Below are 18,199 nucleotides of genomic sequence, written 5' to 3'. Positions count from 1 at the left end.
ATCATATTAACATCGGCTATTTAGCCGCATTTTAGGTTTAGTTAATATTCGCCGTGAATCCAGATCCCATCACAAATTAAGCAAATAAATGCATCCACATTTTTCTCCGTAGTGACAAAAACCACTGACTGTGGCCCCAATAATTTTTAATAAATTAAATTGAGCGACTTCACTTAAATTACCAGCACTTCATCCGATGAGGTCTGAACGCACTTCCTCCTGGTCCCCATCTGCAGAAAAATCTGAGCCAATTCATCAGTCAGTTGGATCTGTCTGATCCAAACAGACCAACTGAACTCTGTGAGTGTTTCACCCTGTCCGGTTTGCGCTTTTACCAGGATTTTATTTTATTTTTTATTTTTTTTGCGTGGTTTCGCTTCTCCGAAACGGACAGATGTTACGTCTGCAGAGCTCCTCCAGAACGTCGCTCTCCTGGGTAACGTGTATCAAGAAGGCTCCATTTACTAAATCCGCTGGATTAGTTACTTCCAGCGGTTTTCAATTCTTCGCAGCAGCGGAGCCGCGTCTGCAGTGGTTGAGCAGCGGACTGCGCATGTTACAGTCTAATTAACTTCTGCTTCGTCATTTATTTCCTCAAGATAAACTGCCGGCTCCTCAAATGGATTAACACAACGTTGCATTCTCTTTAGTTTTCTCTGGTCTGTAATGGAGACTTGAATTTAACGCGCCATTTCAACCAAAGGTTTTGAATGCGCTTCCTAACCAGACGCTCCAAAGCGTTATTTAACAATATGAGGTGTTGTTTATTTTTAACATTGTATTTTCATACATTTATGCTAGGGCTGCCCAAGTCTAGTTTTCCAGAGCTACCATCTGCAACTTTATATGTTCCTTCTCTAACACCCCATAGACTCATTTTAAGCCTCTACAGAACTGAGTTGCTGCTGATGAGGGAAGTCAATCTTTTGTCTGGGGGGTGTTTTAGCAGGGATGCATCTAAAAGTTGCAGTCTGGAGGACTGAACCTGGGCACTCCTGATTTGTACCGTCAATGTGGCCCGTTAAGGGTGGCCAATGTGCTGAAGTGGCCCTGGGTGAAATTGAGTTCGACACCCCTGCTCTATATACAGCCTTGACAAAAAGCTTCAACTCAGTAAATCCAACACTTATGTGTTAGGTTCTCAGAGTTCAGCAAACAAACACATTTACATTTTACAGAAGGCTTCTTGTAATTATACACAGAAACTTTATTTAACCCTTTGGGATTTCCCTCAGGGAAAATGCAAGAATGATGCTTTGTTGCAGCAATGTCTGCTGTTATGTGATTAGTAAATACTGGTGAAGACGAAGAAAGATTTATGTTTTCAAACCATATAAAAAATAAAATCTACAAGTGTGTGACATGGACTGGCATGTCCCCTACGTGGCTTGTGGCCCACTAAAAACTTCAACCATGGCTTTCTTCGCAACATTTTACCATAAAGGCAATATTTGTAAACTACTAATAGTTGTCCTGTTCTCCTTTTTTTTTCCCCACCAAAGCAATCAATCTCTGCACCCAGCACTTGACTTGGACTCTGAACATTGACATTTCAAAACTTTTCCTTCACTTCCCGATGAGAGCAACTCAAAGTAATGCATGTCATATATAATCCAAATGAAATGCATTGAAGTTCATTGCTCTAATGTGATAAATTTAGATTTTTAGGATTGTAAGTAAACTTCAGAAATCTCAAATTGAAACAACTGTGGATCCAGTCAGCCAGTTTTCACAATGAGTTCCAGAACCTCTCAGGAAAAAATAAACCATTAAAGGAGTCTCCAGTTAAAGTTGAAGCTGGAAGGATTTCCCCAGCTGCTCGTCTTCATCATCTCCTCTCTCGCCATCAGTTTTAAACCCCGAAGCTCTGAGAATTGCAGTAAACCTCTCTGTAAATCTCATCCGTCATATTTGTGCCAGAGAAGATCTGTCAGAGGAATCACGGGTCCCAGATCTCCATTTCATTGCAAAAACCACCCACCCTTCTGGGAAGCATTGAAGCGGGTCAACACAGTAAACAAAGGCACTGCACTATCCAAACCTAATAATAAGGTGTTATTGTTGGAATCAAGCGTCGTCCTGCTGGGATGCAGGAAACAATACGCCAGGCTGGGAAATATCAGGCCAGCCTGTTTCCATTCATTGCGGCTTTAAAACCAGCTTTTGTGTCTCGTTATGAAGCTCGCCGCAGCTCGAGAATCCCTGAACTGGTTGTATGTGGATCTGCTCAGGGGACTTGCTACCGTTCTACTGTATTGCAGAGATCAATGACTTACAAAGAAAAAAATTTTTTAAAACCTTGACAAAACAAATGAAAGATGGAAATAATTTACTCATTTAAATTGTATTTTTTATAGAGTTGATAGTGGAGCAATATGAATGTTAATTTTTTTTTTAAATGAGGTCAATAAATATTTATAACCAGTGTGTAGCTGAACCCACATGATGAACTCCCACTAGAAAGGAGACGAGAAGGTCCCGGCATCACATTTACAGATATTCTGTTGGATGGAGATTTGATGCAACACTAAAATCTCACGGCAGTCATTTTCCCCAACACAAAAGTAGTCTGAAAAAATGGAAACCGAGGATATTTACAGGATCTGCATTGATTCCGAGTATGTGTGTGTGATGTCTGTGTCAGGGAAAAAAGGAATTAAGGTCATGTACTTGTTTGTCAGCCGTTTAGATTACATCCGTCTGATTTCTACTCGTCTTAATTGCATTTCAGTTCAATCATGAAATTCACACCACCATCTGTAAAACTGAGCAAATTCTATTTTGTCAATCTAGCATCGATTAGTAAGACTAAATTTTCAAATATCCTACAGTTATTAACTAATTACATTGATTTCTTAATTGAACAACGTAGCAATAAAATCCAGAAGCAGGGTCTTGGCTGCAACAATCCCTGTTCTGATGCATTTAAAGCATCGAAGGGATCACAGTGTTGGTTAAAAGGTGGAGTAACAGAACATTTTATTCCCATCAAACTCCAATTGGATCATTTTTTTAATCAATTTGTACTGAATTATATTCAATATGATTGGATATGGTCATCTTTTGATGCTTAAGTGCCTTGAGATGACACTCAAGGCACTTAAGATGTTTGTTGTGGACTGGCACATTATAAATGAACTGAATTAAATTAATTTAGCACTAACTATACTGTCATTAGTCTATTTAACCAGGGTCTACAACATCAGTGCCTCCCGTAACAGACATGAGCAGCCCACACACCCTCACCGGCAGCACCAACAGCAACCTGCATCGTTAATACAGCCACATTTAATCTAGAGGGCATCTCAGTTGGGGTCTGCCGAGCCTTTCACCGCCCACAGATATCATTTACCAGCTGGCCAGCTGCTGTTTTAAACAAGGTAATTGTGATCCTTGGTTGTTAACATTTGGAGTGCCCCCGACTATCACAGCAATAGTCCTAATTGTCCCTGCTGTGGAAATTGTGCAAAAAATCAAACCCTCTTAATTACATCAAGTGTTCTGTGTCTGTGTTTGTGTGGAGTGGAAACAATCAGCTGTGATCCACAGAGTTCATCTCTTGGCAACATCAAACTTTACTTCCCTCTGGAGAAAACCCTCCCCTCATTGCCATCTAAATGTTCTTTGTCACTGGTGACTTTAAAAGAAAGCCAGTTACATTTATGCCCCAATCAGACATGACAAGCAGATGGACCAGTACTGATCTATGGTACCACTGAAGCCCTTACTGCTGTCAGCCCATCTCTAGTTAGCTGTGATGAAGAGGAAATATGGGCCCATCGCTGATCTTGTTGCCTTAGAGCAGCAGAATGTAAATTCTCCACGTATGAGGGACTTGGGCAGTTTAGGCCTTTATGTTCGGCTGGTATTGACAAGATTAGATTTATGGAGCAATTGGCATTGGCAGAAACTATAGTCAAAGACTGAAGTAGAGGAGAGAGCAGGTAGGACTGTCACAATCTGATGGCGAGAACTCACCTCCTCACCTTCATCTCCTGTCACTGGTTTCAGGTCCGTTTGGATAACCAAAATAATTCCAATATATTTATGACCTTAGACATATGGACACATTTCCTTACATATCCAATTCTATTCTAAGATTTACTACTAAAAAGAAAATCCAACTTTTCCTGTAAATATAGGGATAGCTGTTACGACCAAACACTTTAAATGTAGTTTAATCAGACAACAAAGGTCTTCAAAAATTAAGGTCTCTCCAACATGTGCAAACTGTAATCAGGCTGTTTGTGGTACTTCTAGACTAAATCTTCCTTACCGAGTGGCACGTCAGCTCGTGCAGGTAGACGACTCATTTCAGCTTCAGTGTGTGTATTTTGTTTTTTGGTTAATGGTAAACTTGTTCATCCCAGACACAGAACTCGTCTCCTTCCTGACGAGTGATGGCTGGATGCCGTCGCGCTATATAATCTTGCACCTAACAGATGAACGTCCCATCGTCAAGGATATAGAAAGTGAACCAATCTTATGGAGGTCTGCAAAGTTCTCCATGATATCTTGGCCAGTTTCTTTTGATTTGTACGTGAAACATGAAGTGTATTTGAGGTAAAATACAGTCTGTGACTGAGGTATTTTGTTTTAACTAGTCTTTAACTAGTCTTTAAAACAAGACTAGTTTTAAAGTCACAAGACTTTAAAACTAGTCTTGTGACTCAACTTATTAACTTATCATCTGGGTTTCCTTTTTTATACAATTTGTGTAAACATTTTTGTTTTAACTACGTGTTCAGCTACAACTCAAGCGTGCGTTGGTGAAGTGGACCAGTCTGCAGATGCAGCACAGTAAAACAAACTGAAGAAATAAAAGCTTTGGTCACAACAGACAGACAGCACTTTAAACTTTGGGTAAATTGTGCAATAAAAAAAAAAACAAACGCATCAGTGAATAGCTGCAACATCAAAAGCAAAATACTAACAAGCATACTGCTGTGTCGCTAATTTTCGGGGTTTATTGACAGGAGAAATATTGCTGAAATGATCAGGTTTCCTTTGAAGACTTTCATTACATTAATGCAGGTTCAGGTGCTGTAAACGTGTCGCCTTCTCTTACAAAAAGATTGCCTGAATCAAAGTGGAGCCCATTACACACAACAGGAGGATTTATGATCGATTTTAAAACCTTGGCTTACAAACCCGTTACGCTTCGATTGAGCAGCATTTTTACGTTCGTGAAATATCGACAAGTGGACGTCCACCAAGAAAATGCAACATAAAGCTTTTGGAAATGATGCCAAAGTTTGTGCCGATGAATACGCTGATCATGTTCGAAACGGTGCTGCACTGCAGATCACCACTGATCATTAACAAGAGATTTGATGGATTTATGCTTTTAAAGAAAAACACAACGGCAGGGAGCAATCTGGACAAATAAAATTAATAGACACTCGCTTGTTATGGCCATCTAACGGCACCCGTCCCCATCAGTGAAGCTTCAAAAAGAAAAAGAATAAGAAGACTGACTTAAATGTCAGGCGTCTGAACAAACGTATGCTTAATGGCTCGTCCTGATACAATAATGGACTGCTTAATTACCTCACACCACAAACTGAATAGATATATATACACAGATTGTCAACAATGACATCTAAAGCACCATTTAAAATAGAAAAGATTTTCTAGGGCAGCACTTTCACTGCTTTTCAATGAGCAAAACATCTTGAATGTAGAAACAAGAACATAAAGCAAGGAGGACTGAAGATTGTGTGAATTTCAATTAGATGACTAAATGTTTAGATGCTGTCGCAAAAAGAGAAAACAGTCTTTCTGATTATTCATGGGAGGAGCAGGAGGTATAATCTACTGACAAGTAATTGCAGTTTGAGCAGTGCATGGTTGTATGAAAACAACCACCACAGTTCTAATCTTCAACGGAAAAATCACAACCATTTAACACGATTACCCCGAGTTTAAAAACACTTTGCATTTGTTGCACTTAAAACATCAAAAGAGTATGAATACAGTACTTTACTCAAGAGAAATGTGGCTCATCATTTAACAATAATAGCCTGTTTGATTAAATTGTTTCAGTGATTACTCGTATTTTAATTGGAGCGCAAAAAAACAAATCAAACCAATACAGCGGCAGTTTCAAAAGCTTTGCGAGTTAAAGTCTAAAATGAAAATAATAAAACAGCAGCATGAAAATGGCTGGACTAAAACACAAAACAGAAATGTTTGTTTTAGGCTTGGGAAGTAATGAAACAGCTGCTGCATCTCAGCCAGAGGCTTCGTCTTCACGGTCTTCTATATTTATTCACCTCACCTCTTCATTTGACAATGTTATCCAAACGTAACAGTAGTCAAAACACAGAGTTTAGGTCATAAAAGCAAGCGCAAATCTTTGGCTAGACGGAACACTAAAAACCGATTTGGAACATGTAGAGGTTTTATCCATAAAAGTCTTGATGTTGGCAAATAAAATGTGTGATTCAAGAGTCTAGGCCATAATGGAGGAAAATGTTTAACAGGGTAGCAATGTCCGATACTGTCCATGAAAACATCAGTATAAATGGGATTAAAATGTCTATATGTTTGACATCCAGACATTACAACACACATTTGTTTCTTAATTTGCTCACAGTGAAGACAATTGAATTTTCATATCATTTAACGTAACATGAGATGACCAGATTCTTTGCTCAAATCCCAGCACGAGTGCATCCAGTGAGGACCAGAGCAGCAACTTAAGCTGCAACATACCAGTTTTAAAAGTTTCTTTTAAAATGTGCCAGACGGCAAAGGTAAATTAACTCTCTAACTTCACAGAAACAATCTCTAGGTGAGCTTGAATAAGACCAGTGGATTTGTTTTCATTATCTGGAGTTACATAAAGGTGACCGTGATCCACGGGTTTGAATTGATGACCATTTTTAGACACATTTATAACCAGGAAGAATTTTTCTAAAAGTATAAATCTTTGGATCTCATCACGTGATCTCAGTTTTTGTTGCATAAGGCTGTTACAGAGCACTAATTATAGACTACCCATGATTTTATACACAGCAGGCCACAGACATCAAAAGATGGCAGATTAACCTCCAACTGCACTTTTTCGTGGAACATGACAAATGAGATTAAATCAACAAGCTCTAGAGTTGAAAGTGCCAGTTGTGCTAATTTTGATTGCATGAATACATTTAATTAATTAGCATTAGTACAATGTTTGCTTCGAATTAGAAAAAGATTTTAATCTGAAACTGACCGCAGGATCATAGTTTCTTAGAAAGTTGAGTCATCAACATTCAGCAGCAGCAGCCAAAGCCATTAGTTTAAAAAAAATCTAAAAATATATACATATTATTTCCATTCTCAATTCTGTTATTTTCTTTCATAAATAAGGAATGACTGGCATTTTACAACATAATACAATAAGACAAATGACTAATACAGTTGAAATTATATTAAAAACGTACATGTAAAAGTTCCTTCTCAGTAGTGATCACAGTATGGAGAAAAAAACCAGGCAACATCAGAGCTGTTAGTGTAGATTAACAAAGATCACAGAGAGAACTGACAGCTCAGATTAGCAGCATCACAGCGAGAACAACGTTTGGACGCTCTTCTCCTCTGCAGCTGCAGATTCATCAGGAACAAGATGCAAGCAACAGAACGCTACGGCAGCTCAGAGGGTCCAATATAAACACAGACCGGTTCTGACAGTGGTTCAGTTTTGATCCAGTTCATGTGCTACAGGAAAACATAAAAATCTTTTTTTTTTTTCTTTTTTTTTTATCTACAACAACTATGAACTTTTACATGGAGGACAAATCTAACTACTTTGGTGCTGAATATCCCTGTGCAGCTGTGTTTATCCTTCCTGCAACAGCACGCACGTCTTATAATCAGAAACCTTTTTCCACATTCTTTATGAAATATTTGACACTAATTTAATCTGACGATATTCTAAAGTGTAAATGTATAAGTTTGTATCTGCATTGTTAAAACTGCACACCATTTCCTCTTGTCAGTTGTTTAAAATCTGTGAGGAATCTGAGGTGCATAAATACACATTTGACATTTTTCCCTTTCAGGTCTGAATTTCAGTTTTTACTGAGATTCATGTAGCTGCATTGACTTGCTGAAGCCGGGAAAGTCTTCCCTGAAATAAAAAGATGTATCCATTGACTATTTCCAGTAGATTCTGTTTGCTTCTGTTTTCTTTCATCGCATCCTAAACGTTTGTCATTCCAGGTCTTTTTTTTTTCTACTTATGCCATGTTTTCATATATACCAACTAACTTAAAAAGAAGGATGTTTTGCAGCTGCAGAAACCTTCCATTTAAAGCACATGACACAGCATGTATACATTTATGCCCAAAATGACCATATTTGGGTTAGGAGTAATCTTAATTTTAACCATCATTTTTTCTTTTAATCAGAGGTAAAAAATAGCCAACCAGAAAGTGGAGACTACCTCAAGGATCACTCGGCCCAAAAATGTAATAAAATTAATTATTTCAACACATTCTTTCCCAATTTAAGTCACATCTGATCTGTAAACTAGCAAGGAAGACTATGGCCAAAATAAAAAGTAAATACATATTGGGAAAGAGTCACATCAATGTTATTGATGTTTTTAACCCTGCATGTATTATTGATTATTGGGAAGTTACGTTTGTTCCTATTGTCATGAAAACAAGTGCCACATAATTGGCATCCTTCAAAAGTATTACGTTTTCACAGAAACAAAAGAAAAACCACTGAGCTGCTCATTAAATAACTTTACCAAAAAAAATTTAATAAAATAAATCTGTTGTCACATTTCTCAGCCTGAAGGTTCAAGAATCAAAACTTTCCAATTGGTACAAGCATCAATTTTGAGAACGAGACCAAAAGTGATTTTTTATTTTTTTTTATCCACCTTTGGTAATATTTTATTCAGGCTCACACCTGCCCCTCACATCTGATTCTGATCAGTCCTGGCTGAGGGAAAACCTGCTGCTGGGAGACAGATGAGGCCAATTTGTCTGCAAAGATCCAACAGCAGGAGCTGTCACTCAAACAAACACAGAATGCAAGTCTACATGCACATACACTGAAAAAAACCCAGCTTGTTTAGCATTTAGCACTCATGATAGTTCAGGTTTTCTTCTTCGTTTTACTCTATTATGCGATTTTTTTTCCTCTGAAAACAAGACTAGATTGCACCTCACATCAAACTTTGCATTTAACCCTGACTAGAAGAACGTTACAAAACTTGAAACCATGCTACAAAGATTTTAATCTCAGATTTCCAGAAATACTTTAGGTTTTGTTTCCCAATCAAAACTGCAAAAGGAATTGGTTTGTAACTCCAGACTTTAGATCGGATCGAGAATTTCAAAATAAAGGCAGAGGCTGTAGCACACAAAAAGTAATGAACATACACTGCTGAAGTTTAAAATAAATATCAAATAGAGAACATAGTTGTAAATTCTTTTAAACAAAAGATACACTGAGTGCAAATAAGAAATAAAGCATCTAGGATTACCATAAAAACCTGAAATAAGAAATAAAAAAACCTGAAATAAGAAATAAAAAAATAGAAAAAAAAGGGGGAAAAATTAGGCAACACAATCCTTTCAGACTTCTCAGGTCAAGTAATTTCTCTTCTAATTATACAGTTATTGAGCTAAGTCGGACAGGATCATAATGAGACAATTAGGCTAATTTGTTTGAATTGAAAAGCCAATTAAAGAATTAGTGAGCAGTGTTAAAAAGTTCATCATATTATATCCGAATTACAAAACAGCAGGTCAGGAAGCCAAGACTGATCAACTAAAAAAAACTAAACCATCTGTGGGAAAACAAACAAACAGCAAACAGTGTATAGTTGTGCATCTTTATTGAATATTCAGCCGATACGTGTTAAAAGGATTAGAGATGTGCAGTCCCAGGCTCTTTGTTGGGAACTCCAGGCATGTAATCCAGGCGGATTGCTCCACCAGATGGTTTCACTGAGATTTTCAACAGAAGGTTTGTTTACTGCATTCAACTGTTCCATGTGTTAGTGTGTGGACGAAGAGCTATTCCTATCCGAACAAACAGCTACTATTATGACAAAGAATCGGGATTGTGGAAGGAAGAGAGAGAAACACTGCGCAGTCATCGGTTATACTGGCAGTGTTAATGAGATGAGCCGCTTAAGCAGGAAATGAATGGTTGTGTCTCAGATCTCATAAGCAAAATGTTTTAGCTGATGTGACAAACTGTGTAATGGAAGATGGATGGTTTGGCCCTTTTCTGAGAGGCCGTCACAGAGTCGGGGTGTTTCATTCAGCCCCGGAAGCACCATACAAGAGTATTTGGCACATTTCCCATACAAATAATTTAGTACTTTTCCTCAATAAGATATAGTGCCCCAGTTGGTTCTGGGCCCTTTTTTACAACAAAAGATTAGTCAAGATTACTGTCGAAATAATTTGAGAGAATTTAAAGCTCTATTTCACACGCAATACAAAAAAAATTTAAAGTTAAAAATCAAAAATTATTTTAATTAAAGGCAAATAAGTCCCGATTTGGCATATTTCTTTGTTTTCAGGTTCAATTTGGTTACAGAAAACTTTAACTTTATTTCCTTATTTTGAAACAGAAATAAATCATCTTAGAGAAGAAGCAAAACAAAATTTGTCTTCTGGAAACGTCAGAGTAGTTTGCCATCAAAATAGAACTTGTTCAAACTAATCTATGTTTTTAGTTTCAGGTTAGATTGTTGTAATTGTGTCTATGTATGATTCTAAGAAAATAAAGGCAGCGGCAGTGACCCTCTTCAGAAAATACAGCAAATTGAATGAAGATATTCCAGATTTGGTGGTCAGGTATGAACTATGTAAACCTCTCTGGTTGTCTCAGGGTGTTTTCAGTCCTGATAGTCTGGTAGACTGCTTGATTGGGGAGCTAAATTGCAACATTTGGAAAGCTGGAGCAGTTCCCTTTCACACCTCACCGTGTCAAACAAACCAAAACCTTTGAGCAACTCGCTTACCCACGTCGCCTGTGGTGGCGCTGCAACAAGAACCACAGAAGGAAATGCCACAAGAACCACTGAAGACAACACTGAGCACAACTTCCATCGTCACAAAATGTAAACAAAAATGGAGAGACAGGATTTTTGCGGTTGGAGGATTTGTCTTCAGTCACTGGCAAAAGACTATGAGCCAATTCTCCTGCTAGCTCTAAACACATACATTTGTTTTGGTAGCACTGATGTGTTTTCATCCGCACTACTGTCCACTTCCTGCTTTTGGTACCACCTCTAGTCCGCTTATGTATTCAATAGGGCTGTAGTGATACAATAATCTCATGATACGATACACGATATTCTGCTCACGATACGATATATATTGCGATATTCAGAAACGATACAATTCAATGCACTTTTGCGATTTTCTGAAAGATTTTAGAGGGACAGAGTGATTTTGGTGACATTTTGTGACCGTCAGAGTTTGACTGAATTAATTTAACTGAAAACTGATTAAAAACACCAACTAAACAATACCTGGCTCTGGTTGGACATGGACGCAGACTTAAAGTCGACAGCTGGACAAAATGAATCAAAGAAATGATGAGAAAACATGTTTCTTTTAATTGAAACGGTACAAACTGTAGCTTACATGCATTTGTAAAGTAAATAAAGTGCACCAAGTACCCTGCTCTGAATAGTTTGATACCTTTTTAACCTTGACACTTAACATCTGAAGGAATCACTCCAAGCCTGATGACCTAATCACTCTCCCGGCGAAGCAAGCAGTGAGTGAGCAAGGTGACAGTTGGATGCTACGATACTTGCAGATGAATATCGATTTTTTTCTAGAAAAGAAAATATCGATATATATATCGCAAAATCGATATTATTACACAGCCCTAGTATTCAACCCATGCCAGAGTACACTTTAATTAAACCGAGATCTAGGTTTTTAAGTGGTTCACTTTTTTGGTCTGCATTAGAGTTAAATTGCACATTCACACCTCCCCAAACATACCAGACTTTGTAGGTAAACTAACTAGAGTTTAATTACAGCAGACTAAACAAGGCTGGTGTGAATGCACTCCTAGACCTGTTCATTTAATATGATCAGGGCCAGAAGGACCCTCAGCTCTGTTTAGCTGTTAGGTACTTTAAACTGTTTACTGCATCTTTTGTATAAAAGTAAAAAATTACTTTATTTCCATCATGTTGTGGATTTTTAATTAGCTTTTAACCTTTTTATGTGATGCTTTGATTTTTACCATTGTCTTGTTTTCTATGTGAATTCTTTTCCTTGTTTTCTATGAAATATCATGCGCATGAATACACTTGCCTTGACTGAAATCAAAAGATCAAAACCAAATGTTCCTCTTAAATTTAAAAAAAGTATTTTGAACAGTATGAATTTTAAATAACCTTGCCGTTAAAATCAGAGAGACCAATGTAAATCTACTTGAGAAAATTACCAAGCAAAGTTTTATGAAAGTAAACAGACATTCAGAAAGCAACACAAACTGTTGCAGCATCAAGAAAGCCAACAAAGTTCAATTGAGCTACACATGAACAGATAAACAGCCCACAAAACACACACAGCAGAATGTGAATCCCTCTCTTATTACCCATAATCCACTACAGCCCGGGCTGTGGGAGTCTCCCAGGGCCACGGATCACTGGAGCTTTGAGAAAGGTCAAACCAACCAAGAAAGCAGCCGGGTCATAATCATCAGCACACAGAAAAAAAAAAAAACATCTTCCCATCGTCCCATAGTTCCACGATTTGATAAAACAATCACTGAGATGTTTCATTTTTCGTTCGTTTCCTCCATGATAGTCTGCGTCTTTGTTGTTTTTTTTTTGTTGTTTTTCCATCTCTTCATGTATTCCTCCCTCCTGTTTTTTCTTCAGTCGCTTCATCTGCTTCCCATCCCTCTGACATTTACTGCTGGACTAACTCCTGCCGCCCTCCGTTTCATCTTTCATGCTCCCTCTGTTCAGGTATTTAACCTGCATGAAGTAGCACATCAAGTTCATTACTCTGTTTAATGGTGGTGGCTGTTTAGCCGTCAAATTTAACTGCCAAACAGGGAGAAAGTGGATTAGGTGGCGGTGCACCAGGAGTTACATAATTTTAATGCATAAATGCTTCAAAAAAATAAAATGAAACCGCGGCATTTATTAACATATTTTCACTTAAGGATACAAAATCTTCTTGTAATGGAAAAAAATATATGCAACAGCTTAAAGCTGATTAAGTCGGTCTGAACTTCTTTAATAGCAAAATACATTTTTCCAAATAAATTCTTTAATAAATTGTTCAGATTGACATAGAAAAGCACCAAGATTTGACAAATATCCCCTGATGTTGACAACAGCCCATTATCATGATGCTAATCAAATGCCCTTAAACAAAGCATCTAAAAGAGCAGAATTTAAATGGCTCATGACTACAGCAGGTAAGTGATTATTTTGCCCTATGGACCTTTAAAAAGCAGGTCGCATCCACACATTCATTCACATCACGGCTGTCGCAATGCAGAGGAAGAAAAGCATCTCTATTAATGTTTATGCCCTTTAATTCAGTGCATGTTAATAAGTTTGCAATTATGTTGATGAGTGGTAAAAAACATTGGAGTTCTGTTTATTTCCCGTAAATCAAATTTTCATATGAATGAAAGCAACATTTTCTCCTTCAATTAGCAGAAAAATGTAAATAAGCCAAAAAGGATGAGTGTTCAGCATAGAAACAATTTAACTTCCCCCCCCAAATAAACTTCAGTATACAGCTATAAATATTTTAGACTTTCTCCCAAACATCAAAAATCAACCCGAGTGAAATATTCATGTTGCAAGTGCACTGTTTCCATGGGAGATTTTAAAAAGGGGGGTTTTAAGGACTTCTCAAGCATGCTAAGGTTTCAGAGTTCAGTGTGATCTCACCTCCAGTAAATGCTGACTATAATTACAAAAGATGTCAACAGGTATGAAAAGTGCAACTGAAAAGTTACGTCCTTTTTCATTTTCATCCGTTAAGGTTGTATGAACAACACTGTTAGAGTGGAGGGTGGAAAATGCACCCAAAACCAAAAGACTCGAAACAAAAACAAGAACTGGCTCCTCATGAATACATTCAGGTTAAAATGTATTGTGGATTTTTTTTTATTCACAGAGTCTAAATTAACTGTCCCAACTACGCCTGTCACAGTAATCAAGAAATCAATTAATCGCATGATAAATGACAAACTCAGTAATTGTCATTGGAATGATTTATTGCTTCTCTTTTTTCCTCTCTTTAAAAACTGAATGAGAAAAGCTACTTTGGCTATAATCTGCGTTACAAAGACTTCATAATTCATTTTATTTATTGCTTTGATTTTTTTTATTTTGGATATTTAAAATGTCTTCCAGTTCCAGTGTTAGTTGTTCATTATAATTTAAAGTTTATTGATCTTTGAGAATGTGTTCTTGCATTTTTACAGCTATATTATTTAAAAGTGGTCTCAAAACAACAATATTATCGATTATTGCCGTAACTGCTGGAGCAATTTATCGTCCAGCAAAATTTGTTATTGTTACAGGCCTGGTCCCGACTTTAGTCAGATGAGTGGCTGCAAGGAGGGTCTAAGGTTTCTGTTATTAGAGCGCTGCTCCTGAAAAATGTTTTTTACTATTTTGACAGACATGAATGGGTTGGTTTGTATCGACTATCTTTTTGTGTAATCAGCTTTGTTTTAGTAGCTATAATAGTCAAATATAGATTTTAACAGTCCTAGTTTGGATTGGAGCAAAATCCAAAAAGTTCATATTTTACAATTTGTAAATGTAAATAACGTGGACAGGTTTTATGAGGTAAATTCATTTCTAACCAAGATATGAGCCATGAGACATTTTGACTAACAGCACCTCACAACAATTCTTACCAAGCATTTCTCTTATCCTTATTGTAAAATGTGGCCAAATGTAAAAATTGGTGAGTAAAAATGAATATCAAATCAATGAATCATGTTGACTAAAGAAAAACCTAATCTTTACAGAACAACATGAGACAAACCAATTATATCTCTTTCAGCTCCTGTCCACAGTTTGTAACTAATCCCTTCATGTCTTTGAGTTGAAGGTTTCAGCTTCTTTAGGTGAAACATCATGTGGGAACACAGACACGTTTCCAGTTTTATTTTTTTTGAAGGGTAGGATGTAAAACTGTGGCAGCGCCTGAGGCATCAGCCTCTATGCTTTAAAGTAAACCTGTAGAGAACTTAGCTGTAGTGTGCCAAGTCAGTAATGCTTAAGATGAACAACTCCAAGCCTTCTTTCTGGAACATTCATGTTTGCCACTTAGGTTTTCAGCTGGAGGGGGGGGATTCTTAGGTTTATATATCCGTGTTTATGTGCGAGTTATTCTAAAAAACATTCCCCCCCCCCTCCCCTCCCCAACAGGCCATAGGTTTCGACGACAATGCGCTTTTTTTAATCTCAAAGAAACATTTCTAAAAATACACAATAGTAGCAGCAAACGCAGTTAGTGCAGCTAAACTGTGATAACAGCATCACCTTCCTCTCAGCACGCATGAAAACACTTCAGTTTTCTTCCACAGTTGTAATCACTTCAACATTCACACTGTAATCAGCACATTCAACAGCATCAGCATGCAGAACAGCACAAGTATCTGTTTATCACCAACATCTCTCTCCTTACTGGGATGTGATCATAAATCTGTTTAAAGTGGAAAGGCATACAAGTGTCTGTGGCGAGGGTGGAGGCTCGGGGCCTCAGATTAGAACTCGAGTCCGGCTCAAAAGAGGGAGTGTTCGGAAAGAGAAAGTGTGGAAGAAACAAACAGCCACAAGAACACTCTCAGAGCAGGCTGCTGATCCAGTCTAAACGGCATTTAGGAGGTTCAGATGAGGGTCGTTCATCATGAGAGTGCTTCAGGAAATAAAATCAACAGATGACCAAACCAGAGGTAAACGCATCCAAACCGCAAGAATAAACCACACGTAAAACAAAAGAGTGCAGGATCGCCATGTTTCAACACGCCGTTGTCGTCGCCGCGTCCTTACCTTCCTGCACCGCCTGGAAAGGGTTGTTGGGCTCGATGAGCTTTATGGAATGCGTGATCTTTTCGCTGTGCAGGATGTCATCGCTCAGACTGAGGTCGGACACGGCGAGCTGGAACACCTCATCGTCCCGTACTGCGTTCTCTTCAAATATCGCACCTGGACGAGCAAAGAAAAAAATAATCCTTCAGGAGTCGAGAAGAAAAAAAACAAAACATTGAGATTACATTTTGTTTTGTTTTTTTCTTTTTTCCTGAGTGAAGCAGGAACCCTGACGGATACAAGCACAAATAAGGAAAACTAAACATAATCATAAATCACAGAGTGTCACACTTTGATTCCAAATGAATACATCATACGAAGGCTAGAGTCTTTTTATTCTTTTAAAAAATATGACTACAGGGACATGAGCAATCCTCCTGTGAATGATGGAAAAACAACACACCAAGTATATCCAATAAATGCTCATTACATGAAGGAAACAACTTGAATGATGTGAGCTCTTTAATCCTGGCATCAGTATTTATAAAACACACAACATCAAGATGCTGTTGCTCTTCATCTGCTGAGAGTATTAGTTCACTTTAATATAAAAACAAATAACTCAAAATTAGAAAACAGTAATTCAGAATAACATAAGATAAGCTTTTACAAAAGCCATGTCAATAATTTTGTATTATAAACCTTCACAGCGGCAGCATCTAATGTTCTTCTCCCGCGACCTTTAGACAATAAAAAAATGAATTATTAGTTTTACCCTTTTCCTTTTAGGCCACTCAAGCTTCCATACTTGATACTAAACTCCACTTTTTCCTATATAAATATCTTCTATGTTTTGACACAGCAAAACATAGTTTTTAATAATTATTTTTATAACAATTCATTTATCTCAGGAGTATTTGTAGAGTGCTTAATTTGAATGGAGCAGCACTGCATTCCAGATACATTTTTAATTTTACTCTCTTCATTAAATCCTTAAGGATAAACGTTATAGTTTTCATGATAATCAAATGTCGCAACCAGCTTTGCAATTCCAAATTTTATGCAGTGGTGGAGAAAGTACTCAAAAAATGTACTTAAGTACAAATACACAGACAAAAATGTACTCAAGTAAAAGTAAAAGTACCACATTAACATTTTACTTAAGTAAAAGTAAAAAAATACTGGCTTTTAAAAATACTTAAGTATTAAAAGTAAAAGTACTTGCTGAATGCATTACCTAATCGCTAATATCATTAAGTTTACCGATCATATTTAATTTTAATACATCAAAAATGTGCCATTTTAATGAACAATGCCACAGATAAAGCATGTTGTGTTTACTCTGTAACATAGTTTAGACTTAGATATGTGATTCTATGCATCATAATTTCAGGGATGGAAACATCTCGTCTCCTGTCCTAACATAGCATGAACTTCACTTGATTTTTGCCACCAGTGGCATTTATTTTGAAAGAAATCCAACTGGCAGGGAAGGACATGGGACCAAGGAGCCACATAGCAGAGTTGTAGTCTAGACCACCGAACCCGACCAAACCAGCACCCCGTGCTACATGACACAATAAAATTAAGTGCACCTATCAAAATTGTTTCTCAAATTGATCTGAAAGATCCACATTCCCATAAAAACACCTAGATATTAAATACTTAAGGCTGAAATAAATGTAATCATTATGAATTCAAACTCGTCTTCCTTCTGTTTTCTTTCATCTCTGTGCCACAATCCACAGAGGTCTCCTGCCAACCCTAAAAAAATATAACGCCCTGGGCGGTTGCCCAAACTGCACGTCAGAAACCACAACTGTCTGCACCATTAAACATAGCAATTAACGGTAAACAACGCTCAACTATGAACACTGTCTAAGGCGCAATAAGCAAGAAATAACCAAGCAGAATGAGGTGACTGTTCTCATCCTCCCTCCAGCTGCAATGTCTGCCACCATGGCATGTGACAAAAACAAAGGGCAATGAGCATGCTCTGCGTTCTTACGTTCTTGTTAAAGATCCATCCAGAAGAATCGGATCGTTCCTGAAAGTCATATCACAATGTTGCAGACTTTGGTCACAGCGTTGTCCTATATTTGCGACACCTCAGTCAGCACCTCCACACAATAATTCAGCGCCTGAGTGACAAAAAGTTTTCATGGCAGATGCAACATGACTGAGACACACATCCTAGCT

The 18,199-nt window shown here is 37.6% G+C and overlaps 1 protein-coding gene across 1 annotated transcript in view; it reads right to left on the bottom strand.

The window, feature by feature from the left end:
* The window catches only part of grid1b (glutamate receptor, ionotropic, delta 1b), a 437,216-nt gene that overhangs the window by 408,552 nt on the left and 10,465 nt on the right, over positions 1-18,199 (bottom strand). The window contains exon 3 of the mRNA XM_081601023.1: positions 16,022-16,203. Coding sequence (XP_081457149.1) covers positions 16,022-16,203 — 182 coding nt within the window. The remainder of the gene's footprint in view (positions 1-16,021; positions 16,204-18,199) is intronic.

The sequence above is a fragment of the Poecilia reticulata genome, chromosome 19 (genome assembly GCF_904066995.2).
Source record: "Poecilia reticulata chromosome 19, P_reticulata-male-v2, whole genome shotgun sequence".
Lineage (NCBI taxonomy): Eukaryota > Metazoa > Chordata > Actinopteri > Cyprinodontiformes > Poeciliidae > Poecilia > Poecilia reticulata.
The sequence above is the reverse complement of the archived record's forward strand: the minus strand, read 5'-3'. Positions and strand labels throughout refer to the sequence as shown.